Source organism: Oncorhynchus clarkii, chromosome 28, assembly GCF_045791955.1.
Source record: "Oncorhynchus clarkii lewisi isolate Uvic-CL-2024 chromosome 28, UVic_Ocla_1.0, whole genome shotgun sequence".
Taxonomy (NCBI): Eukaryota; Metazoa; Chordata; class Actinopteri; order Salmoniformes; family Salmonidae; genus Oncorhynchus; species Oncorhynchus clarkii.
The window spans coordinates 46,609,591-46,629,931 of NC_092174.1; the positions used below are offsets into that span (position 1 = coordinate 46,609,591).

Genomic DNA, 20,341 nt, shown 5'->3' on the forward strand with positions numbered 1-20,341 from the left:
CCGTCTCTGTCCTCTGTCCTCTTCCCCAGCCTCCAGACTAAACTACCTGGGGTTCAGCCTCTTCCTCTAGCCAGTCATCTCACCTCTGAGTGTGCCGTCTCCTCCCCTGTCTCTGTCCTCTGTCCTCTTCCCCAGCCTCCAGACTAAACTACCTGGGGTTCAGCCTCTACCTCTAGCCAGTCATCTCACCTCTGAGTGTGCCGTCTCCTCCCGTCTCTGTCCTCTGTCCTCTTCCCCAGCCTCCAGACTAAACTACCTGGGGTTCAGCCTCTACCTCTAGCCAGTCATCTCACCTCTGAGTGTGCCGTCTCCTCCCGTCTCTGTCCTCTGTCCTCTTCCCCAGCCTCCAGACTAAACTACCTGGGGTTCAGCCTCTTCCTCTAGCCAGTCATCTCACCTCTGAGTGTGCCGTCTCCTCCCCTGTCTCTGTCCTCTGTCCTCTTCTCCAGCCTCCACACTAAACTACCTGGGGTTCAGCCTCTACCTCTAGCCAGTCATCTCACCTCTGAGTGTGCTGTCTCCTCCCCTGTCTCTGTCCTCTGTCCTCTTCCCCAGCCTCCAGACTAAACTACCTGGGGTTCAGCCTCTACCTCTAGCCAGTCATCTCACCTCTGAGTGTGCTGTCTCCTCCCCTGTCTCTGTCCTCTGTCCTCTTCCCCAGCCTCCAGACTAAACTACCTGGGGTTCAGCCTCTACCTCTAGCCAGTCATCTCACCTCTGAGTGTGCCGTCTCCTCCCCTGTCTCTGTCCTCTGTCCTCTTCTCCAGCCTCCAGACTAAACTACCTGGGGTTCAGCCTCTACCTCTAGCCAGTCATCTCACCTCTGAGTGTGCCGTCTCCTCCCCTGTCTCTGTCCTCTGTCCTCTTCCCCAGCCTCCAGACTAAACTACCTGGGGTTCAGCCTCTTCCTCTAGCCAGTCATCTCACCTCTGAGTGTGCCGTCTCCTCCCCTGTCTCTGTCCTCTGTCCTCTTCTCCAGCCTCCAGACTAAACTACCTGGGGTTCAGCCTCTACCTCTAGCCAGTCATCTCACCTCTGAGTGTGCCGTCTCCTCCCGTCTCTGTCCTCTATCCCAGCCTCCAGACTAAACTACCTGGGGTTCAGCCTCTACCTCTAGCCAGTCATCTCACCTCTGAGTGTGCTGTCTCCTCCCGTCTCTGTCCTCTGTCCTCTTCCCCAGCCTCCAGACTAAACTACCCGGGGTTCAGCCTCTTCCTCTAGCCAGTCATCTCACCTCTGAGTGTGCCGTCTCCTCCCCTGTCTCTGTCCTCTGTCCTCTTCCCCAGCCTCCAGACTAAACTACCTGGGGTTCAGCCTCTTCCTCTAGCCAGTCATCTCACCTCTGAGTGTGCCGTCTCCTCCCCTGTCTCTGTCCTCTGTCCTCTTCTCCAGCCTCCAGACTAAACTACCTGGGGTTCAGCCTCTACCTCTAGCCAGTCATCTCACCTCTGAGTGTGCCGTCTCCTCCCGTCTCTGTCCTCTATCCCATTCTCCAGACTAAACTACCTGGGGTTCAGCCTCTACCTCTAGCCAGTCATCTCACCTCTGAGTGTGCCGTCTCCTCCCGTCTCTGTCCTCTGTCCTCTTCCCCAGCCTCCAGACTAAACTACCTGGGGTTCAGCCTCTTCCTCTAGCCAGTCATCTCACCTCTGAGTGTGCTGTCTCCTCCCCTGTCTCTGTCCTCTGTCCTCTTCCCCAGCCTCCAGACTAAACTACCTGGGGTTCAGCCTCTTCCTCTAGCCAGTCATCTCACCTCTGAGTGTGCCGTCTCCTCCCGTCTCTGTCCTCTGTCCTCTTCTCCAGCCTCCAGACTAAACTACCTGGGGTTCAGCCTCTACCTCTAGCCAGTCATCTCACCTCTGAGTGTGCCGTCTCCTCCCCTGTCTCTGTCCTCTGTCCTCTTCTCCAGCCTCCAGACTAAACTACCTGGGGTTCAGCCTCTTCCTCTAGCCAGTCATCTCACCTCTGAGTGTGCCGTCTCCTCCCGTCTCTGTCCTCTGTCCTCTTCTCCAGCCTCCAGACTAAACTACCTGGGGTTCAGCCTCTACCTCTAGCCAGTCATCTCACCTCTGAGTGTGCCGTCTCCTCCCCTGTCTCTGTCCTCTGTCCTCTTCTCCAGCCTCCAGACTAAACTACCTGGGGTTCAGCCTCTTCCTCTAGCCAGTCATCTCACCTCTGAGTGTGCCGTCTCCTCCCGTCTCTGTCCTCTGTCCTCTTCTCCAGCCTCCAGACTAAACTACCTGGGGTTCAGCCTCTTCCTCTAGCCAGTCATCTCACCTCTGAGTGTGCCGTCTCCTCCCCTGTCTCTGTCCTCTGTCCTCTTCTCCAGCCTCCAGACTAAACTACCTGGGGTTCAGCCTCTTCCTCTAGCCAGTCATCTCACCTCTGAGTGTGCCGTCTCCTCCCGTCTCTGTCCTCTGTCCTCTTCCCCAGCCTCCAGACTAAACTACCTGGGGTTCAGCCTCTACCTCTAGCCAGTCATCTCACCTCTGAGTGTGCCGTCTCCTCCCGTCTCTGTCCTCTGTCCTCTTCCCCAGCCTCCAGACTAAACTACCTGGGGTTCAGCCTCTACCTCTAGCCAGTCATCTCACCTCTGAGTGTGCCGTCTCCTCCCCTGTCTCTGTCCTCTGTCCTCTTCTCCAGCCTCCAGACTAAACTACCTGGGGTTCAGCCTCTTCCTCTAGCCAGTCATCTCACCTCTGAGTGTGCCGTCTCCTCCCGTCTCTGTCCTCTGTCCTCTTCCCCAGCCTCCAGACTAAACTACCTGGGGTTCAGCCTCTACCTCTAGCCAGTCATCTCACCTCTGAGTGTGCCGTCTCCTCCCGTCTCTGTCCTCTGTCCTCTTCCCCAGCCTCCAGACTAAACTACCTGGGGTTCAGCCTCTACCTCTAGCCAGTCATCTCACCTCTGAGTGTGCCGTCTCCTCCCGTCTCTGTCCTCTGTCCTCTTCCCCAGCCTCCAGACTAAACTACCTGGGGTTCAGCCTCTTCCTCTAGCCAGTCATCTCACCTCTGAGTGTGCCGTCTCCTCCCCTGTCTCTGTCCTCTGTCCTCTTCTCCAGCCTCCAGACTAAACTACCTGGGGTTCAGCCTCTTCCTCTAGCCAGTCATCTCACCTCTGAGTGTGCCGTCTCCTCCCCTGTCTCTGTCCTCTGTCCTCTTCTCCAGCCTCCAGACTAAACTACCTGGGGTTCAGCCTCTACCTCTAGCCAGTCATCTCACCTCTGAGTGTGCCGTCTCCTCCCCTGTCTCTGTCCTCTGTCCTCTTCTCCAGCCTCCAGACTAAACTACCTGGGGTTCAGCCTCTTCCTCTAGCCAGTCATCTCACCTCTGAGTGTGCCGTCTCCTCCCCTGTCTCTGTCCTCTGTCCTCTTCTCCAGCCTCCAGACTAAACTACCTGGGGTTCAGCCTCTTCCTCTAGCCAGTCATCTCACCTCTGAGTGTGCCGTCTCCTCCCGTCTCTGTCCTCTGTCCTCTTCCCCAGCCTCCAGACTAAACTACCTGGGGTTCAGCCTCTTCCTCTAGCCAGTCATCTCACCTCTGAGTGTGCCGTCTCCTCCCCTGTCTCTGTCCTCTGTCCTCTTCCCCAGCCTCCAGACTAAACTACCTGGGGTTCAGCCTCTTCCTCTAGCCAGTCATCTCACCTCTGAGTGTGCCGTCTCCTCCCGTCTCTGTCCTCTGTCCTCTTCTCCAGCCTCCAGACTAAACTACCTGGGGTTCAGCCTCTACCTCTAGCCAGTCATCTCACCTCTGAGTGTGCCGTCTCCTCCCGTCTCTGTCCTCTGTCCTCTTCCCCAGCCTCCAGACTAAACTACCTGGGGTTCAGCCTCTTCCTCTAGCCAGTCATCTCACCTCTGAGTGTGCCGTCTCCTCCCGTCTCTGTCCTCTGTCCTCTTCCCCAGCCTCCAGACTAAACTACCTGGGGTTCAGCCTCTACCTCTAGCCAGTCATCTCACCTCTGAGTGTGCCGTCTCCTCCCGTCTCTGTCCTCTATCCCAGCCTCCAGACTAAACTACCTGGGGTTCAGCCTCTACCTCTAGCCAGTCATCTCACCTCTGAGTGTGCCGTCTCCTCCCGTCTCTGTCCTCTGTCCTCTTCCCCAGCCTCCAGACTAAACTACCTGGGGTTCAGCCTCTTCCTCTAGCCAGTCATCTCACCTCTGAGTGTGCGGTCTCCTCCCCTGTCTCTGTCCTCTGTCCTCTTCCCCAGCCTCCAGACTAAACTACCTGGGGTTCAGCCTCTTCCTCTAGCCAGTCATCTCACCTCTGAGTGTGCCGTCTCCTCCCGTCTCTGTCCTCTGTCCTCTTCTCCAGCCTCCAGACTAAACTACCTGGGGTTCAGCCTCTACCTCTAGCCAGTCATCTCACCTCTGAGTGTGCCGTCTCCTCCCCTGTCTCTGTCCTCTGTCCTCTTCTCCAGCCTCCAGACTAAACTACCTGGGGTTCAGCCTCTTCCTCTAGCCAGTCATCTCACCTCTGAGTGTGCCGTCTCCTCCCGTCTCTGTCCTCTGTCCTCTTCTCCAGCCTCCAGACTAAACTACCTGGGGTTCAGCCTCTACCTCTAGCCAGTCATCTCACCTCTGAGTGTGCCGTCTCCTCCCCTGTCTCTGTCCTCTGTCCTCTTCTCCAGCCTCCAGACTAAACTACCTGGGGTTCAGCCTCTTCCTCTAGCCAGTCATCTCACCTCTGAGTGTGCCGTCTCCTCCCGTCTCTGTCCTCTGTCCTCTTCTCCAGCCTCCAGACTAAACTACCTGGGGTTCAGCCTCTTCCTCTAGCCAGTCATCTCACCTCTGAGTGTGCCGTCTCCTCCCCTGTCTCTGTCCTCTGTCCTCTTCTCCAGCCTCCAGACTAAACTACCTGGGGTTCAGCCTCTTCCTCTAGCCAGTCATCTCACCTCTGAGTGTGCCGTCTCCTCCCGTCTCTGTCCTCTGTCCTCTTCCCCAGCCTCCAGACTAAACTACCTGGGGTTCAGCCTCTACCTCTAGCCAGTCATCTCACCTCTGAGTGTGCCGTCTCCTCCCGTCTCTGTCCTCTGTCCTCTTCCCCAGCCTCCAGACTAAACTACCTGGGGTTCAGCCTCTACCTCTAGCCAGTCATCTCACCTCTGAGTGTGCCGTCTCCTCCCCTGTCTCTGTCCTCTGTCCTCTTCTCCAGCCTCCAGACTAAACTACCTGGGGTTCAGCCTCTTCCTCTAGCCAGTCATCTCACCTCTGAGTGTGCCGTCTCCTCCCGTCTCTGTCCTCTGTCCTCTTCCCCAGCCTCCAGACTAAACTACCTGGGGTTCAGCCTCTACCTCTAGCCAGTCATCTCACCTCTGAGTGTGCCGTCTCCTCCCGTCTCTGTCCTCTGTCCTCTTCCCCAGCCTCCAGACTAAACTACCTGGGGTTCAGCCTCTACCTCTAGCCAGTCATCTCACCTCTGAGTGTGCCGTCTCCTCCCGTCTCTGTCCTCTGTCCTCTTCCCCAGCCTCCAGACTAAACTACCTGGGGTTCAGCCTCTTCCTCTAGCCAGTCATCTCACCTCAGAGTGTGCCGTCTCCTCCCCTGTCTCTGTCCTCTGTCCTCTTCTCCAGCCTCCAGACTAAACTACCTGGGGTTCAGCCTCTTCCTCTAGCCAGTCATCTCACCTCTGAGTGTGCCGTCTCCTCCCCTGTCTCTGTCCTCTGTCCTCTTCTCCAGCCTCCAGACTAAACTACCTGGGGTTCAGCCTCTACCTCTAGCCAGTCATCTCACCTCTGAGTGTGCCGTCTCCTCCCCTGTCTCTGTCCTCTGTCCTCTTCTCCAGCCTCCAGACTAAACTACCTGGGGTTCAGCCTCTTCCTCTAGCCAGTCATCTCACCTCTGAGTGTGCCGTCTCCTCCCCTGTCTCTGTCCTCTGTCCTCTTCTCCAGCCTCCAGACTAAACTACCTGGGGTTCAGCCTCTTCCTCTAGCCAGTCATCTCACCTCTGAGTGTGCCGTCTCCTCCCGTCTCTGTCCTCTGTCCTCTTCCCCAGCCTCCAGACTAAACTACCTGGGGTTCAGCCTCTTCCTCTAGCCAGTCATCTCACCTCTGAGTGTGCCGTCTCCTCCCCTGTCTCTGTCCTCTGTCCTCTTCCCCAGCCTCCAGACTAAACTACCTGGGGTTCAGCCTCTTCCTCTAGCCAGTCATCTCACCTCTGAGTGTGCCGTCTCCTCCCGTCTCTGTCCTCTGTCCTCTTCTCCAGCCTCCAGACTAAACTACCTGGGGTTCAGCCTCTACCTCTAGCCAGTCATCTCACCTCTGAGTGTGCCGTCTCCTCCCGTCTCTGTCCTCTGTCCTCTTCTCCAGCCTCCAGACTAAACTACCTGGGGTTCAGCCTCTACCTCTAGCCAGTCATCTCACCTCTGAGTGTGCCGTCTCCTCCCGTCTCTGTCCTCTGTCCTCTTCCCCAGCCTCCAGACTAAACTACCTGGGGTTCAGCCTCTACCTCTAGCCAGTCATCTCACCTCTGAGTGTGCCGTCTCCTCCCGTCTCTGTCCTCTGTCCTCTTCCCCAGCCTCCAGACTAAACTACCTGGGGTTCAGCCTCTTCCTCTAGCCAGTCATCTCACCTCTGAGTGTGCCGTCTCCTCCCCTGTCTCTGTCCTCTGTCCTCTTCCCCAGCCTCCAGACTAAACTACCTGGGGTTCAGCCTCTTCCTCTAGCCAGTCATCTCACCTCTGAGTGTGCCGTCTCCTCCCGTCTCTGTCCTCTGTCCTCTTCTCCAGCCTCCAGACTAAACTACCTGGGGTTCAGCCTCTACCTCTAGCCAGTCATCTCACCTCTGAGTGTGCCGTCTCCTCCCGTCTCTGTCCTCTGTCCTCTTCTCCAGCCTCCAGACTAAACTACCTGAGGTTCAGCCTCTACCTCTAGCCAGTCATCTCACCTCTGAGTGTGCCGTCTCCTCCCGTCTCTGTCCTCTGTCCTCTTCCCCAGCCTCCAGACTAAACTACCTGGGGTTCAGCCTCTACCTCTAGCCAGTCATCTCACCTCTGAGTGTGCCGTCTCCTCCCCTGTCTCTGTCCTCTGTCCTCTTCTCCAGCCTCCAGACTAAACTACCTGGGGTTCAGCCTCTTCCTCTAGCCAGTCATCTCACCTCTGAGTGTGCCGTCTCCTCCCCTGTCTCTGTCCTCTGTCCTCTTCTCCAGCCTCCAGACTAAACTACCTGGGGTTCAGCCTCTTCCTCTAGCCAGTCATCTCACCTCTGAGTGTGCCGTCTCCTCCCGTCTCTGTCCTCTGTCCTCTTCCCCAGCCTCCAGACTAAACTACCTGGGGTTCAGCCTCTTCCTCTAGCCAGTCATCTCACCTCTGAGTGTGCCGTCTCCTCCCCTGTCTCTGTCCTCTGTCCTCTTCCCCAGCCTCCAGACTAAACTACCTGGGGTTCAGCCTCTTCCTCTAGCCAGTCATCTCACCTCTGAGTGTGCCGTCTCCTCCCGTCTCTGTCCTCTGTCCTCTTCTCCAGCCTCCAGACTAAACTACCTGGGGTTCAGCCTCTACCTCTAGCCAGTCATCTCACCTCTGAGTGTGCCGTCTCCTCCCGTCTCTGTCCTCTGTCCTCTTCCCCAGCCTCCAGACTAAACTACCTGGGGTTCAGCCTCTTCCTCTAGCCAGTCATCTCACCTCTGAGTGTGCCGTCTCCTCCCGTCTCTGTCCTCTGTCCTCTTCTCCAGCCTCCAGACTAAACTACCTGGGGTTCAGCCTCTACCTCTAGCCAGTCATCTCACCTCTGAGTGTGCCGTCTCCTCCCGTCTCTGTCCTCTGTCCTCTTCCCCAGCCTCCAGACTAAACTACCTGGGGTTCAGCCTCTTCCTCTAGCCAGTCATCTCACCTCTGAGTGTGCCGTCTCCTCCCCTGTCTCTGTCCTCTGTCCTCTTCTCCAGCCTCCAGACTAAACTACCTGGGGTTCAGCCTCTACCTCTAGCCAGTCATCTCACCTCTGAGTGTGCTGTCTCCTCCCCTGTCTCTGTCCTCTGTCCTCTTCTCCAGCCTCCAGACTAAACTACCTGGGGTTCAGCCTCTACCTCTAGCCAGTCATCTCACCTCTGAGTGTGCTGTCTCCTCCCCTGTCTCTGTCCTCTGTCCTCTTCTCCAGCCTCCAGACTAAACTACCTGGGGTTCAGCCTCTTCCTCTAGCCAGTCATCTCACCTCTGAGTGTGCTGTCTCCTCCCGTCTCTGTCCTCTGTCCTCTTCCCCAGCCTCCAGACTAAACTACCTGGGGTTCAGCCTCTTCCTCTAGCCAGTCATCTCACCTCTGAGTGTGCCGTCTCCTCCCCTGTCTCTGTCCTCTGTCCTCTTCCCCAGCCTCCAGACTAAACTACCTGGGGTTCAGCCTCTTCCTCTAGCCAGTCATCTCACCTCTGAGTGTGCCGTCTCCTCCCGTCTCTGTCCTCTGTCCTCTTCCCCAGCCTCCAGACTAAACTACCTGGGGTTCAGCCTCTTCCTCTAGCCAGTCATCTCACCTCTGAGTGTGCCGTCTCCTCCCCTGTCTCTGTCCTCTTCTCCAGCCTCCAGACTAAACTACCTGGGGTTCAGCCTCTACCTCTAGCCAGTCATCTCACCTCTGAGTGTGCTGTCTCCTCCCCTGTCTCTGTCCTCTGTCCTCTTCCCCAGCCTCCAGACTAAACTACCTGGGGTTCAGCCTCTACCTCTAGTCAGTCATCTCACCTCTGAGTGTGCTGTCTCCTCCCGTCTCTGTCCTCTATCCCAGCCTCCAGACTAAACTACCTGGGGTTCAGCCTCTACCTCTAGCCAGTCATCTCACCTCTGAGTGTGCTGTCTCCTCCCCTGTCTCTGTCCTCTGTCCTCTTCCCCAGCCTCCAGACTAAACTACCTGGGGTTCAGCCTCTACCTCTAGCCAGTCATCTCACCTCTGAGTGTGCTGTCTCCTCCCCTGTCTCTGTCCTCTTCCCCAGCCTCCAGTGCATAAGGATCCAGCGTAGCTTCATATAGAAGACGATGGTGTTGTGTCTGAACAACCGGACCTCCTGCTGCAGTAGGGTTCTTTCCTGGACCCAGGGAGCCTCGTGGGCCTGCAGGCCAGTAAGATCCAGACCCCCCCTGGGCCTCACACCCTGCACCTCCAGCCGCCTCCGTTCCTCAACCTGGTGGGGGGGAGAGGTAGGGATGGGGAAGGTGGGAGGGATGGAGGGAGGAGGAGGTAGGGTGTGATAGGTGGGGAGATATAGAGGGGAACGGGGAGGAGGGGTGATGGGGGAGATAGAGAGAGGAACAGGGAGGAGGAGGGGAGATTGGAGAGATAGAGAGGGGAACAGGGAGGAGGAGGGGTGATAAGGGGGAGATAGAGAGAGGAACAGGGAGGAGGAGGGGTGGTAGGGGGGAGATAGAGAGAGGAACAGGGAGGAGGAGGAGGGGGATAGGGGGAGATATAGAGGGGAAAAGGGAGGAGGAGGGGTGATGGGGGAGACATAGAGGAGAACAGGGAGGAGGAGGAGGGGTGATTGGGGGAGATATAGAGAGGAACAGGGAGGAGGAGGAGGGGTTATGGGGGAGATATAGAGAGGAACAGGGAGGAGGAGGGGTGATAGAGAGAGGAACAGGGAGGAGGAGGGGTGATAGAGAAAGGAACAGGGAGGAGGAGGAGGGGTGATAGAGAGAGGAACAGGGAGGAGGAGGGGTGATGGAGAGAAGAACAGGGAGGAGGAGGAGGGGGGGTGATAGAGAGAGGAACAGGGAGGAGGAGGAAGAGGAGGGGTGATAGAGAGAGGAACAGGGAGGAAGAGGAGGAGGAGGGGTGATAGAGAGAGGCACAGGGAGGAGGAGGGGTGATAGAGAGAGGAACAGGGAGGAGGAGGAGTGATAGAGAGAGGCACAGAGAGGAGGAGGAGGGGTGATAGAGAGAGGAACAGGGAGGAGGATGAGGAGGAGGAGGAGGAGGAGGAGGAGGGGTGATAGAGAGAGGAACAGGGAGGAGGAGGAGGGGTGATAGAGAGAGGAACATGGAGGAGGAGTGGTGATAGAGAGGGGAACAGAGAGGAGGAGGAGGAGGGGTGATAGAGAGAGGAACAGGGAGGAGGAGGATGAGGAGGAGGAGGGGTGATAGAGACAGGAACAGAGAGGAGGAGGAGGGGTGATAGAGAGAGGAACAGAGAGGAGGAGGAGGGGTGAAAGAGAGAGGAACAGAGAGGAGGAGGGGAGATAGCGAGGGGAACAAGGGAGGAGAGTACAGGTGAAATATACATATGTATGGCATATATTTGATTGTTATTACTAGGTTGGTGGGTAGTTAGGTGGAGAGGGAACCAGGAAAAACCCTGACTCTTTAACCAGAGAGAAAACTCCTGGATCTATAGATAGTACAACTATCTAAAGAACATGACCCTTTGTAACCAGTACTTTACCTGTTACTATGAGTCAAGATGTACCAGTACTTTACCTGTTACTATGAGTCAAGATGTACCAGTACTGTACCTGTTACTATGAGTCAAGATGTACCAGTACTGTACCTGTTACTATGAGTCAAGATGTACCAGTACTGTACCTGTTACTATGAGTCAAGTTGTACCAGTACACCTGTTACTGACTATGAGTCAAGATGTACCAGTACTGTACCTGTTACTATGAGTCAAGTTGTACCAGTACTGTACCTGTTACTATGAGTCAAGATGTACCAGTACTGTACCTGTGCCATGGTCCCAGAGAAGGCCTCTCTGTCCTCCTGTCCAGGCCTCAACCTGCGATCGTGATCCAGTCGCAACTGCATCTCTTCCCCAGCTGTGTCGCGTAGCTGTACCCCGCAACACAGTTACCCTCAACACAGTAACCCTCAAAACTGTACCCCTCAACACAGTAACCCTCAGAGCTGTATCCCTCAACACAGTTACCCTCAGAGCTGTTCCCCTCAACACAGTTACCCTCAGAGCTGTACCCCTCAACACAGTTACCCTCAGAGCTGTACCCCTCAACACAGTTACCCTCAGAGCTGTACCCCTCAACACATTTACCCTCAGAGCTGTACCCCTCAACACAGTTACCCTCAGAGCTGTACCCCTCAACACAGTTACCCTCAGAGCTGTACCCCTCAACACAGTAACCCTCAGAGCTGTACCCCTCAACACAGTTACCCTCAGAGCTGTACCCCTCAACACAGTTACCCTCAGAACTGTACCCCTCAACACAGTAACCCTCAGAGCTGTACCCCTCAACACAGTTACCCTCAGAGCTGTACCCCTCAACACAGTAACCCTCAGAGCTGTACCCCTCAACACAGTTACCCTCAGAGCTGTACCCCTCAGAGCTGTACCCCTCAACACAGTTACCCTCAGAGCTGTACCCCTCAACACAGTTATCCTCAGAGCTGTACCCCTCAACACAGTTATCCTCAGAGCTGTACCCCTCAACACAGTTATCATCAGAGCTGTACCCCTCAGAGCTGTACCCCTCAACACAGTTACCCTCAGAGCTGTACCCCTCAGAGCTGTACCCCTAAACACAGTTACCCTTAGAGCTGTACCCCTCAGAGCTGTACCCCTCAGAGCTGTACCCCTCAACACAGTTATCCTCAGAGCTGTACCCCTCAGAGCTGTACCCCTCAACACAGTTACCCTTAGAGCTGTACCCCTCAGAGCTGTACCCCTCAACACAGTTACCCTCAGAGCTGTACCCCTCAACACAGTTACCCTCAGAACTGTACCCCTCAACACAGTAACCCTCAGAGCTGTACCCCTCAACACAGTTACCCTCAGAGCTGTACCCCTCAACACAGTAACCCTCAGAGCTGTACCCCTCAACACAGTTACCCTCAGAGCTGTACCCCTCAGAGCTGTACCCCTCAACACAGTTACCCTCAGAGCTGTACCCCTCAACACAGTTATCCTCAGAGCTGTACCCCTCAACACAGTTATCCTCAGAGCTGTACCCCTCAACACAGTTATCATCAGAGCTGTACCCCTCAGAGCTGTACCCCTCAACACAGTTACCCTCAGAGTTGTACCCCTCAGAGCTGTACCCCTCAACACAGTTACCCTTAGAGCTGTACCCCTCAGAGCTGTACCCCTCAGAGCTGTACCCCTCAACACAGTTATCCTCAGAGCTGTACCCCACAGAGCTGTACCCCTCAACACAGTTACCCTCAGAGCTGTACCCCTCAACACAGTTACCCTCAGAGCTGTACCCCTCAACATAGTTACCCTCAGAGCTGTACCCCTCAACACAGTTACCCTCAGAGCTGTACCCCTCAACACAGTTACCCTCAGAGCTGTACCCCTCAACACAGTTACCCTCAGAGCTGTACCCCTCAACACAGTAACCCTCAGAGCTGCGTACAAGGAGTGAAATGTCAGCTAAACAGACTGGTACCCAGGCTAACTACACAATGGGCAAATACTTACTTGAAATCTGTGGGCATAACTCCAGATTTACCATTGACGTCAATGCTAAACAAAAATACATGCATGAACCTGTGTAAATGTTGTGCCTTTCGTCATGCCTGACGTCTAGGGTTGCAAAATTCTGGTAACTTTTCCCAAATTCCCAGGATTTCCAGAAATCCCGGTTAGAAGATTGCCCGGAATCATAATAAGCAGGAAATTCGGACCAGGATTTCTGGAAAACCAGGACATTTTGGAAAGTTAGTGGGATTTGTCTGTAACGCCACAGACTGTACTGTACAGTACTCCATCAGTTATCATTAAACCCTCAGTATTATCTAGATACATACAGACAGTATGGTACAGTACTCCATCAGTTATCATTAAACCCTCAGTATTATCTAGATACATACAGACAGTATGGTACAGTACTCCATCAGTTATCATTAAACCCTCAGTATTATCTAGATACATACAGACAGTACTCCATCAGTTATCATTAAACCCTCAGTATTATCTAGATACATACAGACAGTGCTCCATCAGTTATCATTAAACCCTCAGTATTATCTAGATACATACAGACAGTACTCCATCAGTTATCATTAAACCCTCAGTATTATCTAGATACATACAGACAGTGCTCCATCAGTTATCATTAAACCCTCAGTATTATCTAGGTACATACAGACAGTGCTCCATCAGTTATCATTAAACCCTCAGTATTATCTAGATACATACAGACTGTACTGTACAGTACTCCATCAGTTATCATTAAACCCTCAGTATTATCTAGATACATACAGACTGTATAGTACAGTACTCCATCAGTTACCATTAAACCCTCAGTATTATCTAGGTACATACAGACAGTATAGTACAGTACTCCACCAGTTATCATTAAACCCTCAGTATTATCTAGATACATACAGACAGTACAGTACTCCATCAGTTACCATTAAACCCTCAGTATTATCTAGGTACATACAGACTGTACTCCATCAGTTATCATTAAACCCTCAGTATTATCTAGATACATACAGACTGTATAGTACAGTACTCCATCAGTTATCATTAAACCCTCAGTTGACGGATGTGGGCGGAGCAGATATGAGAGCTATATTATATTAGAGAGGGACTGTGTTCTGTGTTCTAATGGGACTGTGCTCTGTGTTCTAATGGGACTGTGTTCTGTGTTCTAATGGGACTGTGTTCTGTGTTCTAACGGGACTGTGTTCTGTGTTCTAATGGGACTGTGTTCTGTGTTCTTATGGGACTGTGTTCTAATGGGACTGTGTTCTGTGTTCTAATGGGACTGTGTTCTAATGGGACTGTGTTCTAATGGGACTGTGTTCTGTGTTCTAATGGGACTGTGTTCTGTGTTCTGTGTTCTAATGGGACTGTGTTCTGTGTTCTAATGGGACTGTGTTCTAATGGGACTGTGTTCTAATGGGACTGTGTTCTGTGTTCTAATGGGACTGTGTTATTATGGGACTGTGCTCTAATGGGACTGTGTTCTAATGGGACTGTGTTCTTACGGGACTGTGTTCTGTCCTCATTAGTAGAACTGTCCCGGAATCCCCCCCTCTCTCCATCTCCGCCCTCTCCCTCTCTCCCTCCATTCCTTTCTCCTCTCCCTCTATCTATTTCTCCTTCCTCTTTCTCTCTTACTCTCTCTCTCCCTCCATTCCTTTCTCTCTCTCTCTCTCCCTCTCTCTCCCTCTATCCATTTCTCCTTCCTCTTTCTCTCTTACTCTCTCTCTCTCTCGCCCGCTCTCCCTCCATTCCTTTCTCCTCCCCCTCTCTCTCCTTCTATCTATTTCTCCTTCCTCTTTCTCTCTTACTCTCTCTCTCTCTCTCTCCCTCTCTCTCCCTCCATTCCTTTCTCATCTACCTCTCTCTCCCTGTCTGTCAGCCCAATGTCAAATGTAAATCACACAGAGCAGTAATCCTCCTGTACCAGAGCTGCTTTTACACCCGTCCTCTCATTCATTCACTCTCTCCGCTTCACAGATTACGTTAGAGGGGAAACTGAAATCCAATATTAGAGAAACCACATCCCTGGTCAGTGTTTGTGTCAATGCTATAATTACGTGACACTATGCAGACTTAGAGACAATGTACTTTATGTGACGTAAGGACAATATGGCATGCAAATAGCATGCTTGTTGTGTCATAACATTTTAGAACTTCCTGTATGTCTGCCAACAGTCAAACTGCGACCAGGTTCAGGATTGTAAAGGCTTTTGACGTTAAGTAACGCCTTTTTTTAAAAACATGTAAACTATCATATACCTTCATTACAAACTGGTCTGAGATCTGTTAACAGGAATACAAAATGTTAAATTAGGAGCCTAGTTTAGCCAAGGAGAAAGCACTGAGCTACAGTATGTCGGGAGAAAGTCAGGATCCGTGATTGGCTGAGATAACGGAGAGGCTACTTCCTGGAGGCCCATGCTGACCCCTTTGCTCGTACATGTCAAATCCTTAAAGAGATGGGCAGGGATAAGGCTTATGAGAACCTAAATGGGTCTGAACACAGAAGAGCTCTCTAGAAAGTGGGACGTTCATGAAAGGGAATGTAATCTTCAACTTGTCTCCAATGTGGGATAACCCATCTATTATACTTTCTGTCACAGTCAGAAGAGGACTGGCCACCCCTCATAGCCTGGTTCCTCTCTACCTGGCACAGCCAGAAGAGGACTGGCCACCCCTCATAGCCTGGTTCCTCTCTACCCGGCACAGCCAGAAGAGGACTGGCCACCCCTCAGAGCCTGGTTCCTCTCTACCCGGCACAGCCAGAAGAGGACTGGCCACCCCTCATAGCCTGGTTCCTCTCTACCTGGCACAGCCAGAAGAGGACTGGCCCACCCCTCAGAGCCTGGTTCCTCTCTACCTGGCACAGCCAGAAGAGGACTGGCCACCCCTCAGAGCCTGGTTCCTCTCTACCCGGTACAGCCAGAAGAGGACTGGCCCACCCATCATATCCTGGTTCCTCTCTAGGTTTCTTCCTAGGTTTTGGCCTTTCTAGGGAGTTTTTTTCCTTGCTCCCGTGCCTCTACACCTGCATTGCTTGCTGTTTTGGGGTTTTAGGCTGCTGGGTTTCTGTACAGCACTTTGTGACATAGGTTGATGTAAGAAAGGCTTTAAAGATATATTTGATTGATTGTATGATCTACCATTTAGAAGCGCTGAGTCTGTACTTTAGTAAAATAAAAATAATACAAAAATGAAATAAACAATCTTGGAAATTTGACATAAACTCACCTCCTTGACCTCAGTCACATATACCCTGCCTTAGAACAGAACGATCATAGTCCATAACGTAACATCAAGAAAAACCTTGAACAGAATTAGCTCAACTATTATTAGGATATGAGGAGTATTTCTAGAAGTACCAATATAAACAGACGATCAGCGATCTGAAAACAGTCATGTCCTTTCCATGAAGGGTTAAACGGGAATCAGAAGACCACATAGTGTCCAGAGGTGGTCAATGGAAACAACAACAAAAACAACCCAATTACAAATCAACGGCTGGAAATAAATATCTGTGGTCAGGGGAGTGGACCAACTGTTGTGATGAAAACAGAAATAAAAATAGAGACAGAGAGAGAGAGAGAGAGAGAGAGAGAAAGAGAGAGAAAGAGAGAGAAAGAGAGAGAGAGAGCGAGAGAGAGTGAGAGAGAGAGAGAGAGAGAGAGCGAGAGAGAGCGAGAGAGCGAGAGAGAGAGAGAGAGAGAGAGAGAGAGAGACAGAGAGAGAGACAGAGAGAGAGAGAGAGAGAGAGAGAAAAGAGAGAGAGAGAGCGAGAGCGAGAGAGAGAGAGAGACAGAGAGAGAGAGAGAGAGAGAGAGAGAAAGAGAGAGAGAGAGAGAGAGAGAGACAGAGACAGAGACAGAGACAGAGAGAGAGAGAGAGAGAGAGAGAGAGAGAGAGAGAGAGCGTGTGGATGACGTGAGAGATCATGCTCATCAGATAACGGTGACAGTGTGGGCTGGAGTGTTACCTGATGCCATGTTGGACTGAGTGGCTTTTGTTTTGTTAGATAACAACGGACTTAAGAGGGTTGAAGTGGGTCGGCGCTGAGGACGGCCTATACTTTTCTAAAGCTTGATGAGCCCTGGTACCTCCAACCGGCTCTAAAATAATAATAATAATAATAATAATAATATAATAATAATAATAACCTGGAACCTTGTTAATTCTACTTTAACCGTTACAGAATAATTTTGCATGCCCAATTTTTCAGTTTTTGATTTGTTAAAAAAGTTTGAAATATCCAATAAATGTCGTTCCACTTCATGATTGTGTCCCACTTGTTGTTGATTCTTCACAAAAAAATACAGTTTTATATCTTTATGTTTGAAGCCTGAAATGTGGCAAAAGGTCGCAAAGTTCAAGGGGGCCGAATACTTTCGCAAGGCACTGTACTATTAAAATGTGGCTCTTATCCCCCCCCCCCCCCCCCCCCCCACACAGGAACGCGTTGATCGAGTTCCATGAAGAACATTCCAGAATTTGGCACCTGTACTTGACTCATGTCTAAATGCCTCTGAAAAGACACGCAGTTGAGCTAAGAAATCTTTTAGAAATATCTTGACTCTACGCACATGTGCAATGCCCTAAATCTTTACTTTACACTGTGGTGTAAACCTTAGTGTAAACTTTACACTGGTGTGTTCTGTCTGTCCTCATCCAGTCCTACTACAGGGAGAAGGGAGGGAAGGTATGGAGATGAAAGAGGCACTGACCTCAGGACTTAAAGAAGCCAAGGGGGGGGGGCCCTGTGGTATCTAGTGTGTCCCAGGATGGCTCCCCTGTTCTGGGCGGGGCCCTGAGGCAAGACCCCCCTGGTCATGCCTCTGGCCCTGGGTCTCCACGGCTCGCTCCTGTCCTAGACGCCACTCCAGCTCATCCCTCGCACCGGACTGTGACTGGGGGGTGGGGGTCAGGGGGTGACAGGTGAGGGAAGGTGTGTGGGTGTGGGGACAGAGGGGATGGAGGGGGGAGGGGAGTGCATGAAGCGGATTGGTGGATAAACGAACAAACGGACGAATGACAATAAACAAACAGCAGGAGGATTTTTTTTTTAAAGCAAAAAAATTAAAAAATAAGAAGATAAAGACAAGGGTGAAAAATTATACTAAAAACTACAACAGAACAGACGGATTAGAGAACTAAGAACTACAACAGAACAGACGGGTTAGAGAACTAAGAACTACAACAGAACAGACGGCTTAGAGAACTAAGAACTACAACAGAACAGATGGATTAGAGAACTAAGAACTACAACAGAACAGACGGCTTAGAGAACTAAGAACTACAACAGAACAGACGGATTAGAGAACTAAGAACTACAACAGAACAGACGGGTTAGAGAACTAAGAACTACAACAGAACAGACAGGTTAGAGAACTAAGAACTACAACAGAACAGACAGATTAGAGAACTAAGAACTACAAAAGAACAGACGGCTTAGAGAACTACAACAGAACAGACGGATTAGAGAACTAAGAACTACAACAGAACAGACGGGTTAGAGAACTAAGAACTACAACAGAACAGAACAGACGGGTTAGAGAACTAAGAACTACAACAGAACAGACGGATTAGAGAACTAAGAACTACAACAGAATAGACGGCTTAGAGAACTAAGAACTACAACAGAACAGACGGATTAGAGAACTAAGAACTACAACAGAACAGACGGATTAGAGAACTAAGAACTACAACAGAACAGACGGATTAGAGAACTAAGAACTACAACAGAACAGAACAGACGGGTTAGAGAACTAAGAACTACAACAGAACAGACGGATTAGAGAACTAAGAACTACAACAGAACAGACGGCTTAGAGAACTAAGAACTACAACAGAACAGACGGATTAGAGAACTAAGAACTACAACAGAACAGACGGATTAGAGAACTAAGAACTACAACAGAACAGACGGATTAGAGAACTAAGAACTACAACAGAACATACGGATTAGAGAACTAAGAACTACAACAGAACAGACAGATTAGAGAACTAAGAACTACAACATAACAGACGGATTAGAGAACTAAGAACTACAACAGAACAGAACAGAACAGACGGATTAGAGAACTAAGAACTACAACAGAACAGATGGATTAGAGAACTAAGAACTACAACAGAACAGACAGATTAGAGTACTAAGAACTACAACAGAACAGAACAAACGGGTTAGAGAACTACAACAGAACAGACGGATTAGAGAACTACAACAGAACAGATGGATTAGAGAACTAAGAACTACAACAGAACAGACAGATTAGAGAACTAAGAACTACAACAGAACAGAACAGATGGGTAAGAGAACTACAACAGAACAGACTGATTAGAGAACTAAGAACTACAACAGAACAGACGGATTAGAGAACTAAGAATTACAACAGAACAGACGGATTAAAGAACTAAGAACTACAACAGAACAGACGGATTAGAGAACACGAATGGAGCAGAGTTAGAGAACGAAGAAAAGCACAAAGAGAAAGACCAACTTAAAGACCACGGCGTACGAGAGAGACGAGAAGAGGACTAGAACGAGGATGAACAACATGATGGGTTGAAACATCTGAAGGACGGAGGGAACACAAAGAGAAGGAGAAAAAAAGAGGGATCGGGGGGGAAAAAAGAATGCAAAACACTGGTTATGAAGCGCATGCAATGAGGGAAACATGAGTCCAAATCGACTGCTGCTAGACAGAATAGATACCACCGCTGGTGAGCTTCAGCTAACTCACCACATGCTAAACGCATGGCAGCAGCCCATGCAGTAGAAGCAGTAAGAAAAGATAACAAAGCTTAGATCTTAACTCTACACATGTGAAATGCTTTAATTCTTAAAATAAGTTTAATTCCCCTATTGTTATGTTAAGACATATCAAGGTCATTTGCTTGTGAATCGACTTCTGTTAGGACAAATCACGTCTTTATCTTGCTTCTATTCAGTTGGCGTCAGGTGACTCTGGAATATCAGGTTACATCTCCACAACCATTGGAGGCTCGGGAGTCCCGCCTTAACGCATATTTCGCTGATTGGACTGTCTGTTAATTTGTGGCGGAACAGCACAGCACAGGCACGTTCACAGGAGAGAGTAAACAATAAACGACAGCAGTGAAGGATGTTCCTGACCACTAGCTACACTGCATTCAGAAAAGTATTCAGACCCTTGACTTTTTCCACATTTTGTTACGTTACAGCCTTATTCTAAAATGGAAAATGGATTATATAAAACATGTTCCACATCAATCTACACACAATACTCCATAATGACATCACAATACCCCATGATGACATTACAATACCCCATAATGACATCACAATACCCCATGATGACATCACACTACTCCATAATGACATCACAATACCCCATAATGACATTACAATACCCCATAATGACATCACAATATCCCATAATGACATCACAATACCCCATGATGACATCACAATACCCCATGATGACATCACAATACCCCATGATGACATCACAATACTCCATAATGACATCACAATACCCCATAATGACATCACAATATCCCACAATGACATCACAATACCCCATGATGACATTACAATACCCCATAATGACATCACAATACCCCATAATGACATCACAATACCCCATGATGACATCACAATACCCCATGATGACATCACAATACCCCATGATGACATCACAATACCCCAGCTAACCGATCGCTGCAGCTGTACATAGTCCATCGGTATATAGCCCACCCAATCTACCTACCTCATCCCCATACTGTTTATATTTATTTACTTTTCTGCTCTTTTGCACACCAGTATCTCTACCTGCACATGTTCATCTGATCATTTATCACTCCAGTGTCAATCTGCTAAATTGTAATTATTCACTCTTATGGCCTATTTATTGCCTACCTCCTTTTGCACACAATGTATATATATTATATTCCTAATATGTTATTGACTTGTTTATTGTTTACTCCATGTGTAACTATGTGTTGTTGTC

General features: G+C 50.6%; 1 protein-coding gene across 1 annotated transcript in view; it reads right to left on the minus strand.

Annotated features, from left to right (window-relative positions):
- LOC139386860 (microtubule cross-linking factor 1-like) overlaps positions 1-20,341 on the minus strand; it is a 196,843-nt gene that overhangs the window by 52,703 nt on the left and 123,799 nt on the right. The window contains 4 exon segments of the mRNA XM_071132718.1: positions 8,865-9,098; positions 17,078-17,104; positions 17,107-17,175; positions 17,177-17,260. Of these exon segments, the coding sequence (XP_070988819.1) occupies positions 8,865-9,098; positions 17,078-17,104; positions 17,107-17,175; positions 17,177-17,260 (414 nt within the window).